Source organism: Lycium barbarum, chromosome 6 (assembly GCF_019175385.1).
Source record: "Lycium barbarum isolate Lr01 chromosome 6, ASM1917538v2, whole genome shotgun sequence".
Lineage (NCBI taxonomy): Eukaryota > Viridiplantae > Streptophyta > Magnoliopsida > Solanales > Solanaceae > Lycium > Lycium barbarum.
The window spans coordinates 118,332,310-118,349,432 of NC_083342.1; the positions used below are offsets into that span (position 1 = coordinate 118,332,310).

At 36.9% G+C, this 17,123-nt stretch overlaps 2 protein-coding genes across 2 annotated transcripts; both read right to left on the bottom strand.

The window, feature by feature from the left end:
- Nucleotides 1-11,299: 11,299 nt before the first annotated feature.
- LOC132644498 (ankyrin repeat-containing protein BDA1-like) lies at nucleotides 11,300-13,422 on the bottom strand. Its single transcript, XM_060361092.1, has 2 exons — nucleotides 12,340-13,422; nucleotides 11,300-12,037 (listed from the first exon to the last, which is right to left on the bottom strand). Exons 1-2 carry the CDS (start codon nucleotides 12,913-12,915, stop codon nucleotides 11,300-11,302), a joined length of 1,314 nt encoding a protein of 437 aa, XP_060217075.1. The 5' UTR covers nucleotides 12,916-13,422.
- A 746-nt stretch (nucleotides 13,423-14,168) lies between these two features.
- LOC132600072 (ankyrin repeat-containing protein BDA1-like) lies at nucleotides 14,169-15,779 on the bottom strand. The gene is made up of 2 exons (XM_060313201.1): nucleotides 15,180-15,779; nucleotides 14,169-15,094 (listed from the first exon to the last, which is right to left on the bottom strand). The coding sequence occupies exons 1-2, from the start codon at nucleotides 15,750-15,752 to the stop codon at nucleotides 14,276-14,278; spliced, it is 1,392 nt and encodes a 463-aa protein (XP_060169184.1). The 5' UTR covers nucleotides 15,753-15,779; the 3' UTR covers nucleotides 14,169-14,275.
- Nucleotides 15,780-17,123: the final 1,344 nt, after the last annotated feature.

The following is a 17,123-nucleotide window of genomic DNA, read 5'->3' on the forward strand; positions in this document are numbered from 1 at the left end:
AGTGAGAGCCATCTAAATCATTTTAACTTCCAACAAATTCTCTAGATACAACCAGTGCTTAAAAAGGCAGAGGCGTAAGGCGGGGCGTAAGCCCCATGGGTATTTAATTTTTTGTATCTCATAAAATAATATAATTATAATAAATATTTTTAAATAGGTAAAATTACATAAAAAATAAAAGAAAAGTGTGTATACATATATATATAACCTTACAAGTATAAACAATACAATGAAATAAAAACTATTATGAAATGCAAATCAACTCTAGCATCTTAACTTTCAAACAATGAAAAATCACAATTTGTTAAAACAATATTACTATCATTCTATTCATTGTATCTCCCTATAAACAACTTTATCAGTATTATAATTGAAACGTAACTCCTTCATGAATAAAAATAAAATTACTTTCAAATAGAGAAATAATAAAATATGATAATTTGATACATAGGACAAAAGACCAATGACAAGTGAAAATTCACAATTCGGTTATGTATTTTTAAAAGAAATATTAAGTGATATTCACCCTCACGATGTTCTCATATAGTAAATATGCAATACTACGACTTGTTATTTGAGTTATACCCAATCTTCTTATTTCGGTAAATGAAAAATTATTAAGTATCAATCATTTGTCAAAGAATTATGAGGGTCAACGGTTTTAATTAACGAATTTAACATATAATTGTGTAAGAACTGTTAGGCGAACCCGAGCGTTGGGCGTTAGGCGTGTTTAGGGCGTACAATCGGGCGCTTAGAGCGTAAGCCTCGCAGGAATTAAGCCCCGCACATGAGCCTGGGCCATTTTGCTAGTGCCTCCCAGAACTGTCTTTTAAAACACTGGATACAACCCACACATTCCATATTGTACAATATTTCATTTATACATGAAAAGAAGAAAGAAAAGTAGGAAGGCGGAAAAGCTGACAGACAACACCAACAACAGAGAAATTGTAAACTATCTAATGGAGACGAAGAACAGAAAAGAAGGAAAAGAAAACAGAGGAACAAACAAGAGTAAATACTAGCGGAAAGGTAATGTTAACGTCATATATAAACAAATAAAGCAAGAAGGGGGCCGAACTGAAGAAAACTCTAGCCGAGAAGGTGGAAAGGCCAAATACAAGTGATGAGGTAACAATTATAAAATGTTTAGCCTGTTTGGATTGATAGGCTTTAACTGTAGGGGTGGGCATGGTACCATGTTGTCGGTACGGTAATTTCGGTTTTTAATTATTAAAAATACTATACTATTATCGTCCCAAATTAATTCGGTATGATTTGGTATTTTTAACTTCGATTTCGGTATTTTTTGGTACGGTAAATCAGTAACCATAATTTATTTGACTTCGACCTACATATACTTATATAATAGATAATTACGACTTCGGCTATTCAAGAAACGTCTCAATTATATTGTATCAATACCTTACACATATAAATATATTCAAAAGAAGCACAATTAATCCCCTTTGTAAATCAATTACACAAAAGAGAATTTCAATTAACATAGATTAATCAAAATTTCAACGTTTAAACAATTAATTTTGTACTAATACTTGTTTATATATTTGTTAATATTAAAATACTAATATATATGACTTGTGTATGTAACTATATACTTCAGTATGGTATTCAGTATTTCGGTATATTATTTACAAATACCGAATTTTTTAAAAATGCACACCAAATATCGTACCAAATACCATAATACCAAAATCCCGATATAAAAAATTTCGATTTCAATATGGTAATCGGTATATACCATACCATGCCCACCCCTAAGCTTAAGTGCTTAAATTAATTTTATAAATAAACAGATAAAAGAGCTAAAATAATAAGCAGTTAATGTGTTTGTGGCAAAAAAGGGACTGATAAGTTATTCTTTTGTTATAATGACTAAAATACAATTAATGCAAGAAAATATAAATTTAAAAATATCTGCATAATAAAAAGGAAGAACAGCGGATATAGAATGAAGAGAAAGTTAGAAGTTGTCTTGGGTGCAATCGCCAAAAGGCGCGTGACAATTTAGTTTGCCCATAAAATTTCGTCCACATAGCAGCCGACTTATTAATTTCAATGTGTTCTATGACAAATATCTGAGAGACTTACTGAAATTGGCTCCTACTTCAGTGCAGGGGTAGCAAAGATTGGTCCATGCAACCCACAATGCTTACCCCCTGTATTTGGTCTTGACCAAAAGAACCTTGATGTTACTTTTAAATGACCTCAATAGTACCCATACGAGGGTTTGTAGCAACAAGAAGATGGATTGGTAAGGCTAGTAGCATATGTCTAATCAAAATATCTCTTCCTCCTGTGGATAGGAATTTTGTGTGCCATCCTTTAATTCCAGTAATGATCTTGTTGACAGTATCGAAATAGTGAGAAATCTTCTTCTTGCCTAAGATGAGAGGGTACACCAAGGTACTTGAGGGTAAGTGTTGATGATTCATATCTGTTATAGCCTTGAGCCTGTTAATTGTAACAGCGTTAGTGTTATTAGCAACTACAAAACAACTCTTATCTTTATTGATGAGTTGGCTAGTTACTTCTTCATAAGTAGCAAGAGTTTTTAAGATTGTTAGTGGAAACGTAAAAGAAACAACACAAGATTTAACATATTTCGGATCAAAATGATCCTACGTCTACCAGAGAATAGTTGTCTTTATATTGTTAACAAAGAAAGGAGAGATTTCCCAATTATACATAAGAGAATTGTTCTCCCAACTCTCTACTCACTATAATGTATTGTATGATTTTTTTGGGATGATGAACAAAGAAGAATTGCCTCTTCTTTTTTATAGGCAAACAATGGTTTGGGCTACAAGTGTGCTACATGGGCATTTCAATTATCCTCCACATCTTAGCATTCTTTGGCTGCAAGCAATGCATCATCTAGCTCAAGTATCCTTTGGCTCAAAGTAATTGAGCATTCTTTGGCTCTAAATAATAGAAAGTCATCCAACTAAAATTGGCACATGAGTTTTCTATCACGTAACAAAAACCAACTCTTTCAATCTCCACCTTGGTTTGCGTTCCGAGCATGCGTATGAACAACTCTGGCCCAAACTTCTAATCTTACTGGGCAACCCCGTTGTAAGAAACAAAAAGAATCAAACCATTGTGAACATACCACCGCCACCTAACAATTGTTCCCTTCGGAGTTGCATCAGTTGATGCGTACTCTTGCCAAGTCCTTGTAGTGTGCAAACTTAGCCAGTGGGACTATCTTGGTTAATATGTCTGTAGTGTTATCGTTTGTGATAACTTTCACGACCTTGATAGTGCCCTCTTTAACAACATCCTGAATAAAATGGAATCTGACATCAATGTGTTTAGTACGTTCATGAAATCTCTGATTTTTAATCAGGTGAATAGCACTCTGACTATCACATCTTAGAGTTGATTCATGCTGAACCAAACTCAATTCCGCCACCAAACCTTTCAACCAGATAGCTTCTTTCACTGCCTCCGCTACTTCCATGTATTCTGCTTCTGTTGTAGACAAAGCAACAATCAACTGCAGAATCGACTTCCAACTAACGACACTACCAACAAGAGTAAAGATGTATCCAGTTGTGGACCTCTTTCTGTCAAGATCCCCTGCATAGTCAGAATCCACATAACCGAGAATTGAAATACCTCCATCACCTTTTCGGACGGTCAGACCAATATCAGAAGCTCCCTTGAGATATCTCAATATCCACTTGACAGCTTCCCAATGCTTCTTTCCTGGGTTGGACATGTATCCGCTTACCACACTTACAGATTGAGCAATATCAGGACGTGTACATATCATAGCATACATAATGCTTGACATATACTCCACTTCATCCTAGGACTGAGGCAATATGTAACTCTGAAAGCTTAAAATGAGAAGCTAACGGTGTACTTGCAGGTTTGCACATATGCATACTTTCGATGTAACTCTTCTGAGAAAGATGTACAACACAGTTTTCTCTTGAAATCTCCATATTAAGGATTTTCTTTGCAGCTCCCAAATCATTCATGTCAAATTCCTTACTCAACAGTTTCTTCAAAGCATTTATCTCTGTAATGTTGTTAGCAGTAATAAGCATATCATCAACATACAGTAGTAAATAAAGCATTGAGTTACCAGACATCTTCTTGTGACACACGCAGCTATCAAATGCACTCCTTGAGAATTTATGTGTAGTCATAAATGCATCAAACCTCTTGTACCACTTTCTAGGGGATTGCTTCAAACCATACAAAGACTTCTTCAGTTGGCATACATGATCTTATTTTCCCTCAGCTAGAAAATATTTAGGCTGATCTATATAGATTGTCTCATCTAGATCACCATGTAAAAAAGTAGTTTTGACATCAAGTTATTGAAGCTCCAAGTCAAATTGTGCAACCAATGCTAGTAGCATACGAATTGAGCTATGCTTCACGACTGGATAGAAAATCTAATTGTAGTCAATTCATTCCTTTTGACTGAAACCTTTTGCAACCAATCTCGCCTTGAACCTAGCATCTTCCACTTCAAGAATTCCCTCTTTCTTTCTGTAGACCAATTTGCATCCAAGTGTCCTCTTGCCCTTTTGCCTTTTCACTAAGACCCATGTATGATTCTTGTGAAGAGGCTCCATCTCTTCATGGCTAACCACCATTGTGCAGCATCCTTGTAAGAAGTTGCTTCAACATACGAGGAGGGCTCCGGATCCTTAATCTCTTCTTTTGCAACTACGAATGCATATGCAATCAGGTTTGCTTGATCTATAAGGCATTCCGGTCTTCGTATCTGCCTCTTCTCCCTTCCCTTCGTAATTGTGTATGGTTCATTGACAACAAGTTCTTCAAGATCTACATCTTTTGACTCATCTTTCACCTGAGTCTCTTGATCCTTTTTTCCTGACATGGAAACTTTACGGGGATCAAGTATAGAAGATTCATCAAAGGTGACATCTCTACTAACTAAAGACAAACACCAAAGTTTGTACCCTTTTACTCCATCCACATACCCTACGAATATGGCCTTTTTAGCCCTTGGTTCAAGCTTTCCTTCGTTAACATGATAATAAGCTGGACACCCAAATACTCGTAAGTATGAAAAGTTTGAGGGTTCACCTGACCATACCTCATTCAAAGTCTTAAAGTCAATCGCCGATGTTGTAGATCGATTGACAATATGACTAGTAATGTGAACTGTTTCAGTCCAAAATACTTTGGACATTTTGGCTTGTAGGAGCATATAACGAGCCTTTTCAAGAAGAGTTATGTTCATCCTCTCGGCAGCTCTATTTTGTTGTGGGGTGTGCCTGACAGTCCTATGTCTTGAGATCCCCATGAACCTTGTAGAAATCATTAAACTCTTCGCTGCAAAACTCCAAGCCACTGTCGATGCGAAGATATTTGAATTTTCACTCCATTTGATTCTCAACCAAAATCTTCCGCTCTTTAAATGCTTCAAAAGCATCACTTTTTTCCTTCAAAAAACACACCCTAACCTTTCGTGAGAAATCATCAATAAAAGTGAGAAGATACCTTTTTTTGCCCTTTGACGGAAGTTTAGAAAGACCTCATAAATCTGAATGGATGTAGTCTAGCACCCCTCCTGTCTTATGCTTGCCAGTGCTAAAGTTGACCTTCTTCTGCTTCCCTAAAACGCAGTGCTCACAAAATTCAAGTGTACTAATCTTCTCACCTTTCAAAAGGTTACAGTTGCTCAACATATCTAGTCCACGTGCGCTCATATGACCCCAATCTCATGTGCCATAATCTTGCCTTGTCATCATTAGATAACTGCACTGTAGATGCATTTAGGAGCCAACAATGGTGCTTCCTTCTAATGTGTAAAAGCCATCCTCCAGCTTGCCTTTTAGGATGACTAAAGAACCATTAGTCACCTTCATAATTCCTGCTTCACTCATGTACTTATAGCCTTGTTCATCTAGAGTACCCAGAGAGATCAAATTCTTCTTCATATCAAGAACATGACGGACTTGTGTAATAGTCCTCACAGCTCCATCATGGCAGCGAACCCGAACTAAGCCAATGCCAACTATTTCACAAGTTACATTATTGCCCATTACTACTGTTCCTCCACTTTTCTCATAGTTGCTAAACCATTCTCTTCGGAACGTCATATGCAGAGTACAAGCAGAGTCTAACACCTATTTGTTTCTATAACTTTCATTATTGCTTGATGTTGTAAGTACATAATCATTATCATAATCATGCACATGTTCAACTGTGGATGCAGTCGCCTTTTTCTTGGACTTTGAAGTTGGGCAATCTCGTTCAAAGTGCCCCTTCTTGGCGCAACCCCAACAATCTGCATTCTTCTTGTTCACAAGAGACTTTGATCTATGCTTTACTTTGCTCCTTCCCTATTGGTTAGTCGTACCTCTCACAAGGAGCCCACTTGCCAGATCATCTCTGTCTCCTTCAAAATGCCTCCTCACATCACTAGAGTTAAGTGATTTCCGCACTTGCTCAAGGTTGATAGGCTCCTTGTTGTACATTATTGAATTCTCAATATCGCGATATCCTGAAGTCATTGAAAATAGCAAAGCACATGCATGCGTCTCCTCGTCCTTTTTAATTCCTGTAATATGTAAGTCCATGACAAGTTTATTGAACGCATCTAAATGATCTTCTAATGAAGTACCTAACCCTTTCTTAAATGTGTGAAGATGTCGTTATAACAACATCCTTGTTGTCACCGATCGTGTTATATCCCGTATTTTTGAACGTCAGATTATTTGCTGAAGTGGGGCTCACACATCGAGATTTTTTTTGGGACATCTGAAAAGTCATATGAATCACATATGTGAAGTTAAACACAACTCAAGAAGGACCCTTGGGCCAAATCAAAGTGGAAGTCTTCCAAACGAATATTTTTAAGAAAACGTTTTCGGGTGATCTGACTTTTAGGGGCAAACACGGTATTATAAGTTTGGAATTTGGAAAAATACCAAGAAATATAAGTTGTAGATAATTGAATTAGCTTTCCAACCATAGGTCGTGGGTTCCCAGGTGACGTCGGTACAAGGAGATATGAACATTTTAAGGCAGAAAGGTCGAGATAAACAGTGAATTCGGCCCAACCCGACTTCAAATCGGGTCAGGCCCATTTCTATTGTCATTTAATGAAAATTTTCGGTCTTCTCTCCACATTTCAGACCAAAACACACCCATAAACATTTAGAACATTCTAGAGAGAGAAAGGGAGGAGAAACTTAGAGAAAAATCAATTTTGACCAAAATCTAAGCCCCGAATCGCGAAGCTCATGAAGAGAAAAACGTCGTACGTTGCGTTGCCTTCAATTTGAGCTAAATATTGGTCTTGGGGGATGAAATTTTCGTGGTGGAGCTGCTGCTAAGGTATTTATAAGATTCATTTTATTTTATTAAAGTGTTTATTTAGAGTTTTAACGAATTAGAACGGAGAAAACAACATTATAAACTCGTTTGTTGTTTTGTTGATATTTATGGATTAGGGGCTATTTTAATTGAAATTGATGGACTTATTTGAATTAATATTTTGGTTGTTATAATCAAAGATTATGTGAGGAGAATGAAGGAATTTAATGGTTAGAGTTGGAGTTAAAATTGTTGTGGGTTGTTGTAAGGATTATAGAGATAATAATGTGGTTTTCTTGCATATGAGTAGATGATGTGGTGTCGTGTGGCTGCTGTTGTATTTCCCTGAAATTTGCTGAAAATATTGCATGAAATAAGGTATAAGAAGTGTATATGGGCTGCTTGGTGTATTGTAAGTGTTCGTTAGAATTTCGGGCATCGTTATGTTATAGTTGGGGGTTGTTTTGATATTGTTGTTGGTATGGTTGTTGATATTTGAGCCGAGTTAAATCTCGGGGATGTTGTATTTATAGGGGAGATGCTGCCCAAATTTTTGTAGACAAGTATTGGTTAAGATTGAAATCTTAAAGCCTTACAATTAACATTTGGTAATTGTGACCAAATTGTAGATTTTGGCGAATTTGAAACTTGATTTTGGAGACGTGTATGAAGCGGAAAAGGTATGTAAGGCTTCACCCTTCTTTCTATGGCATGTCTTAGACGTAATAAGTTGGGTACGAGCCTCGGGGACAATTCTATTCCCCGGAATCCGCACCTAAAGTTTCCCCTTTTTCATTCAGTAGAATTGAACTAGAAAGTGTGCGAAATGTTGGAAAAACCTCCTAAACCCCTAGAACTTGCATAAATGGGACCCGACTACCCTAAAACCCTCACAAGTAACGCCATGACATGTAACATATGCAAATCGTATAGGCTACCTCATTCGGCCCGAGGTGGGCCCCATTGCTCTCGGATTTTCCTTATAGTTCTGTTTGACTTACTTTAAGGATCGAATCCAAAGAAAACCTTTGATCCTAATTTCGTTACCAAATGACAAGTACTATAACTACTCTAACGAGAATACTTCTATGACGATAATGATAACGACGATGTTAGAAAAGAGAATATGCCCATGACAAATATGACCAGAATGATTCCATGACTAAGATTTTTAAGCTAAGGATTCAATGTGAACTTGAGGGTGATAAACTAGTTCTTGAACCTTATTTCTATTTCCTAGCTGTGACACTATTTCCTAAGGATTCCAAAGCCTATGAGTTGACGTCTATGATGCCCATGATTTCATTCTATGTTTACTTCTAATGCTATTCTCCGTTGGTAGTCTCGCCTTAAAATACTTGTTCCTTCAAGGAGAGACAAAGCGATCACGATTGTTCCATAATGTAATCGGAGTTCACCGAACTTACGTCACTCCGATGGCTACATGATTTTTCTTTGGGCTCTCTTGCATGCCTATATGATATATGTATATAAGTTATGTAAATGTATATAAAATATGTATATGTATATAAGATATGTATATGAACATGGGATGGGGGGAAGGGATACATGGGGGAATGGGAAGGGAAACATGTTTCATTGCCACCTGGTCAGCTGGCTTATCATCCTGGACGCGGGATGCCCGGACGCGGGATATATGGGCGAGCCGGTATTTCGGCGCTATGTGGGCGAGCCGACACTGTTCGGTGCTATGCTATGACATGACATGCTATGCTATGACCTGATACGCTATGACATGCTATGTTATGATATGATACGCTATGACATGCTATGCTATGACATGATACGCTATGACACGATATGCTATGACATGATACGCTATGACATAATATACTATGATATGATATGCTACGACATGATATGATACGACACGCTATGAGATGACAGGATATAATATGATAAAACATGACATGATATAAACCCTATTTTCTATGCCTATGAAAACGGAACGTTTTAAAAAGGGAAAGACAAGCATGCACGGTATCCGGCCTGAAAGAGGCGTTCCTACGTACAGGTCACTTTCTAGCCCCATTATATGTCCTACGACCTCATGATATTGTTAATCGTACTCTATGTTCCTGCTTGTATTATCTTTTATGCCTTACATACTCGGTACACTATTCGTACTGACGTCCCTTCTTGTGGACGCTGCGTTTCATGCCGCGCAGGTCAGCAGACAGGCGGATTTGGTTCCTAGAAGCTCTATCAGCAGTATTTGACAGCGCTCCAGCTGTTCCTTGAGAGTGCTCCAATTGATCCGGAGCTTCAGCCTATTGGTACTACTTTTGTGTATATAATCGGGCACGGCAGAACCCGGCCCTTCCTATGTATATATGCACTTTTTTTAGAGGCTCGTAGACAGATATGTACAGTTAGATGTGTTGTATTTTGGAATGTTCACGTCGTCGTATAACGTGATAGCAAAGTTTACTAGTCTATGTTTACGATGATGCTACTAATGTTAATGTTCAGTAACGAAAAAAAATATATGGCACAGTTCCTACGGCCCGCTGAGAAGTAAAGGTAAAATGATAGATAAGGGGTGCTCGGTACAAGTATCGGGTACTCGTCACGGCCCCTAGTTGGGTCGTGACAGATCGGTCCAGGTAAAGCGCTTGTGGCTTGTCCCATAACTTCTTAGCCGTTTCTACGGTACTTGTACTCACTTCACAAAGCATGTTAGGTGCAAGGGACAGTTGGATTACACTCAATGCATCCCCTCCAATCTTCTCCTTGTCGAAAGTCGATGTACCATCGGGATACTTTCCGTTAATAGCATGGATTGAACCTTCCCTCCGCAGTAACGCTGTCATCTGGATCTTCCAGATATTGAAGTTGTTGCGTCCAGTGAATCTATCGATTTCAAACTTCATGGAACTCATTTTTGCTTGTTCTTCCTCCTTGGATCGTCAAAGAGCCCTAGCGCTCTGATACCAATTGTTAGCTAAAACGTAAAAGAAAGAACACAATTTAACATGGTTCGGATCAAAATGATCCTACGTCCACCAGAGAACAGTTGTCTTTATATTATTAACAAAGGAAGGGGAGATTTCCCAATTACACCTAAGAAAATTGTTCTATCAACTCTCTACTCACTACAATGTATTATATGATTTTTTTGGGATGATGAACAAAGAAGAATTGACTCTTCTTTTATAGGCAAACAATGACTTGGGCTCTAAGTGTGCTACATGGGCATTTCAATTACCCTCCACATCTTAGCATCCTTTAGCTCCAAGCAATGCATCTTTTGGCTCCAAGTATTCTTTGGCTCAAAGTAATTGAGCATTCTTTGGCTCCAAGTAATAGAAAGTCATCCAACTAAAATTGGCAAATGACTTTTCTATCACATAACAAAAACCAACTCTTTCAAAGATCATATCCAAAGTCCTTTTACCACCATTGCATAATAGAATTGTATCATCTGCAAAAGAAAGGTGTTTGATTCTTGGGCCACTAGTGCTCATATAAAATCCTTGGTACCCTCTTCTTTCATGGAGATTGTTCAGCATTTTTCATTTCGCATTTGCAACTTCGGCTTTCAGAATATAATATCAATAATGTGTTGAGTACGTAAAGAAAGTATTGAATCACCTTTCTACCTGAATAAATCAATTGACTGTCTAAAATATAAAAAAGATAGTAGTAGAAATAGAAGCTGTGGCATCTCAGTTTGCTAATTCATTGCTATCTTCAAGGAAAAATTTTAACTTGATTTTTCCAAATCACTAGAAAGGAAGCATGTCAAGACTTGTGTCATTTCCCATTACTTTCTGAAGACTCAAAAAAATAAGAAGATTACAAGTTCTAGGATGGAAGGTAACGACAAGACATTATGAGATTTTTATACAACCAATATAATGATATCCACATACATAGATCCAAGAAGAGAATTTGCTTCCTAACTCGAACTGACAAGCACTAGTTCATCCTGACTACATTAAACAACTTGACCAATAAAGGGAATTTCAAATTTTGGTGCCTTGAAAAAGTTCCTCAGCACAACAGTCGCGATGGGTGCCACAAATGGCATAACTACAGAGACAACAATGAAGAGAGTGGATAAGCGGGGTGCCATCGCATTCATAGAAGTATTATAAGTGAACACAAGGGATGTAATCGAAACTTGCAACTCAAGTCTCATAGGAAATCCGATTGTGAGGAAATTTATCATGTGAAGAGATGTAAAGAAGCCAACTGAGTTGCAAATCAAGAATATGCGGTATGATTTTGGATTATGATATCCCATAATTGATTCCCCTGCAACATGGTGTGTGCCAGTACCCGAGTTGTCGTCTTGCCAAACACCACCAGGAGGACTAAGCACAGCCTGATAAGTTGTTGTTGCAATGAGTACTGCTAACACAAGCAAGGTATTCCTCACACTGCCCGGAGAATCTTTAATGGTATCATACTTAAAATAGTCAAGCAATTGTTTAGCTGGTGATCTTGATCTGTTTTGTTCATTAACATGAATAGCTGATTCTTGTGCTGTAGTTTGTGATTCTCTAGCCCTCATTGCTCCAGCCTCCCTAAGCATCTCCTCGATTTCCCTCTCACCAGCTTCACTTTGAAATAATCCTAAAACATCCAGGGGCGTTAAACCCCCCTTGTTCGAAGAATTCACCTCCACCACGCTCCTAAGAATAACTTGCTCACGAAGCAGCAACTTAACTACCTAGTTAACCAAAAAAAAATTATCAATTTTGGATAAGATAACAAGACAAGTATTCCCTCCGTTTTAGTCTTACTTTCTTTTTTAGTATGTTCCAAAAAGAATGTCACTTTCTGTATTTAGTAACTTTTTATCCCCAACATCCTACATGGCACAATTTAAGACCATAGGATTCAAAGGGTAATTTGGTACATCACACATCTTTAGTTTAAGACCACAAGTTTCAAAAGTCTTCTTTATTTTCTTAAACTCAGCGTCAAGTCAAACTAAAACAAACAAAGTGAAAGTAACAGAGAAAAACCAACCTCGTATTGTCTTCTTGAGACAGCAACATGCAATATCGTGTTCCCCTGGTCATCCTTTTTGTTAAAGACATCCTCCTTTTTCAAATTCTTGATGTGTTCCACCAAAACTCTGAAGGCCTCGAATTGGTAATTCATTGCTGCAAGGTGAAGTGCTGTCTCATTTCGAGCTGTAAAATCCATAATGCAATCAGGAGAAGCTGTAATAAGTTCTGTAATTACTCGAACTCTTCCCTTAATAGCTGCATAATGTAAAGGAACCCTTTGTTCTCTACCTTTGATCTTGCAAAGATTATGGTCTAAATTTAACAGCAACTTTATGATATCCATGTTCCCATTAGCTGATGCAATATGAAGTGGACTTAGACCATCTTGGTTCAGTTCACCAGAAAATTCTCTCTTAAGTTTAATCAACTCTTTTGCAAAATCAACATGTCCTAAAATACAAGCAATATGAAGGGGATTTTCTCCACCAGCTAATGAAGCAGTGTCCAGCAAAAGGGGGTAATCTTTCAAAAGATTGTGCAAGTATTCTGTATTCCCTGTTCTTGCAGCTTGAAATAATAACCTTTGATCCATTCTTTTGAACCATCCAATAAGAAAAATGCTTTACAAAAAGTTTTAGCTTTCTTTTGAGCTTATATATTCTGCTAAAATGATCTCTTATTTTGCTTAATGGATTAATTAATTTGGTTCGGTTTGACTTGTTTAGGATGAGAGCTATCTTCTTGAATTAATAATTGGCAATCTCAGGTCTATTGAACTAGTAAGATAATGTTAATTATCAATAAGTCGCTCACATTTGGAGATTTCTGCATTTATTAATCGTGTGTTTTAGATCTGTAAGCAATTCAAAGTCAATGAAATGTAAATAATTGCGCTGCTAATCAGCAAATTTGTTGAATAGATTAGTTTAATTCAGTTCACTTTGACTTTTTAACTTTTAAGAGGTTTCTTCTTGAATTAAGTATAGTTAATCTTGAACAGATAATGCCCCATTCTACGTTTTTGCCTTCCCCAGAATTTTGAATTCAGCATAGTGTTGCCACTGGATGCATACTTACTCTTTTTCTTGTTCATACAGCTATCTTCTTATTCTATTTTGAATTCAGATTATGAATTTTAAAGTTTACGTTTAACCACACTCTAGGTTTTTACTTTTGTTACAATAACTCCATCTCTATCCTACTTTTTTTTTTTGTAATATTGTAAGTTTATTAACTTCAACCTAGATTAAATAAGGATTAATATAGTCTTTGGTGCCCAAGCCAGTTTGCGCACGCATCCACTATTCCATTGGGTACCTATATAGGTATTGAGTAACTTTTTTCACAAAAACTTAGAGATGGGAAGAAATCACCTTGCCTTTTTTGGACTCTGTTGAGTTTTTTGGTCTCCCATTATTTTGCTTTACTTCACTGACCACTACGCTACACCTTTTCCCTTGGGAATGGTCTTTGAGAAATTACTGACAACTCCAATACTTGATAGTGAGGTAATATTAATGTTCCAGGTGTACAACAAATTCAAAGTCAATGATACTATAGAATAATGTTCTGTGCCTGAATTTAGGCCTGACTCAGGTTGGTCTTCATTCGAGAGTTTGTTTAACAAATTACTATGAAAACATCAAGAAAACAACACGTCAAGCTACTTTCATGAATGTTAAAGTTTGATCAACATCTATGAGATCCTATCATCTCAAGAACATGGGATCAAATTCAAAAGGACTTCTATGATTTTAATTTGATGAATGATTATGAATGTCAGTGAGTTTTTTTTCCATTATCATCAATTAACCAGGATGATTGGAAGAAAATATCTGTAAGAGATAAAGGAAAAGAGATTGTAATTGAATCTCGTACACGAGTTTTATTTTAGAATCTCAATATATCCTGATTGAACCTCAAAGGAAGAATATAATACAAGAAGATGTTGCTCAAGTAGCTGGACAGTTTATAAATCTTGACAAGAATCTAGGTTTCTTGCAATAGTTTCTCACAAATTTTGTAATGTAAGGCAACAAAATTGGAAAGACTGAAGAAAAGATAAAAAAGAAGAGAGAAATTCCTCTGTTAGGCGTTATGGCAGACATCACAGTATCATAGGTTGCTACCAAGGCAACAAGTGAAACTTGCAGTTCCAATTGCAAAGGAAATCCTATGGTGAGGAAATTTATCGTGTGAAGGGACACGAAAAATCCGATGGAATTGAAAACCAAGAACAAGCCATAGGTAATTGGATTGTTGGTTCCCATCACTGACTGTCCAGCGATATGTGGCAAGGGCATTTCGCCATCATTATTGGTGCTGTTATTGGCCTCGAGCCAATAACTATCTTGCCAAACACCTCCTGGTGGACTAAGCACTGCTTGATAAGTTGCTGTTGCAATTAGAATAGCTATCACAAGAAGGGTGTCTCTTACTTTTCCTGGAGGATCTTTGGTTTTATTGTACTTGAAGAAATCTTGAAGCTTCTTAGAGTGAGATTGACACCGGTCCCTTCTTTGCTCTCTGCTAGGTTGTTCATTTGAGGGACCTTGTACTGGAACAACACAAGATTGGGGCAAAGCTTCTTGTTGCGATGACTGTAAGTTTTCAACAGATACAGCACCAGATGCTCCTAGAATTTCCTCAATATCTCTATCTCCAGATTCCTTAAGTAGTACCTCCAAAGGTGTAAGGCCTGCTTTGTTCAAAGAATTCATCTCAATAGTGCCCGTAGCAACAACATTTTCATTGAGCAATAGATCAACAACCTGGATGATTCATTTATCTCATCTGTTAAATTGGAAGTTGAAAAGCAACATGAAGAGATAAAAGATGCATAATGACTATACTTGCCTCGTATTGCTTAGTCGACACGGTAAGATGCAAAACAGTGTTTCCTTGGATATCCTTCTTGTTTAAGAGATCATACTTGTTAAATTCCTTGAGGTTGTCAAGTAATAATTTGAATGCTTCAAACTGATAATTCTTGACAGCTAAATGAAGACAAGTCTCGCCACGAGCAGTCACTTCTTCTGCAGAGTCCGGAGAAGCCACAAGAAGCTCCATTATGACATGTTTTCTGCCTTTGACTACTGCATAGTGAAGAGGAATTCTTCTGTCCTTCCCCTTGAGAAGGCATAGATTACGGTCAATGCTCAAAAGCTGCTTCACAATCTCTATATCCCCATTTGCTGAGGCAATATGCAAAGGGCTGAAACCGTCCTGGTTTAGTTCTCTTGCAAATTCTGGCCTCAAATGAATGATCTCCTTAGCAAACTCAGAATGGCCACTCAAACAAGCAATATGCAGAGGAGTTCCATTTCCTGCTAATGAAACTGCCCCGAGCAAAAAAGGGACTTCTTTGATCAAGCTTTGCAAGTGATGAACATCTCCTTTCTGAGCAGCCTCCCATAGCCTTCTGTCCATTAACTCTACCAAAGAATTATACAAACTTTTTTGCTTTTTTATATTCTAAAATCAATCCGCAGATTTTAGTTTCTTACTTTCTTTCATCAAGTTGTGCTCATCACAAAGGAATATCTCAGCTCTGAAAATCTCAAATTTAACTCTTTTTGTATGGGAAAAAAAAGAGTTGAATTCAGTTTGACTCGTTTAGGATGAGAACTTTCTTCTTGAATTAATAGTTGGCAATCTCAAGTTTATTGAATAGTAAGACAAATGTTAGTTATCAATAAATCGCTCACTTTTGATATATAAGTAAAATATGTCAAGCAACTTATTTGGAGAATTTACAGTATTCATCTGGTTCAAAAGTTCAATATTTTATGAATAAACTTTTCGTTACTCGATAAGGACTTATACATTTGGAGATTTCTGCATCTATTAATCGTGTGTTTTGATTTGTACGCAATTCAAAGTCAATAAAATGTATATAATTTCTGTGCTAAAATCATCTAAATCGTGCTGAATGGATCAATCAATTCAGTTCACTTTGACTTCAGGTTTTAAGAGCTTTCTTCTTGAATTAAGAATTGACAGACTCAAACAGATAATGCCATGTATATAATGACTTGCTCTTTTTAGTGATTATGAATTTTAAAAGTTGTGTTTAACCAACTTGTATGACTAATGCAAGTCCAATGCATTAAAAAAACCTGAGGATTAGGTTGAATTGTTAGGAAACGTGTACCAATGCCATAATATAATATGCGACATCTACAGGTGAAATTCTAAAATTTCTTTTGAATATACCTGTGGTAGTTAAATAAATTAAAAAAAACTGAGGATTAGGTTGAATTGTTAGGAAACGTGTACTAATGCCATAAGATAATATGTGATATCTACAGGTGAAATTCTAAAATTTCTTTTGAATAGACCTATGGTAGTTAAATAAATTATAATATGCATTTCTAGGTTTCATCCTATACACATTTTAAAAGCCTTTTTTACAAGATAACAAAAACTAAATTGAATATGAATTACCATGGTTTTGGTGTCCAAGCCAGCTTGCGCCCACATCTATTGTTCCACTGGGTACCTGTATAGGCACTGAAAAATTGTCCACACAAACGTAGAGATGAGAAGAAATCATCTACCCTTTTTTTACTCTGTTTGGGGTTTTTGCTCTCCCATGGTTTTCCCTCCACTTTATTGACCATGACGCTACACCTTTGGACGGGTCTCTGAGAAACTATTGACAACTGCAGCCAATACTTGAATTGAGGTGATCCTAATATTCTAGGTGGTTAGCAAATTGAAAGTCAAATTGATAATATAGAATAATGTTCAGTGCCTGAATTCAGACCCGAGACAGGTTGGTCTTCATTTCAGAGTTTG

What these genes read in the sequence shown, in the direction of transcription:
- LOC132644498 (XM_060361092.1), bottom strand. Translation starts at nt 12,915, where the DNA reads ATGGATCAAAGGTTATTATTTCAAGCTGCAAGAACAGGGAATACAGAA. An exon ending in TCTCAAGAAGACAATACGAG is followed by an intron (nt 12,038 to 12,339) that starts GTTGGTTTTTCT and finishes TTGGTTAACTAG; the next exon opens with GTAGTTAAGTTGCTGCTTCG.
- LOC132600072 (XM_060313201.1), bottom strand. Translation starts at nt 15,752, where the DNA reads ATGGACAGAAGGCTATGGGAGGCTGCTCAGAAAGGAGATGTTCATCAC. An exon ending in TGTCGACTAAGCAATACGAG is followed by an intron (nt 15,095 to 15,179) that starts GCAAGTATAGTC and finishes TGAATCATCCAG; the next exon opens with GTTGTTGATCTATTGCTCAA.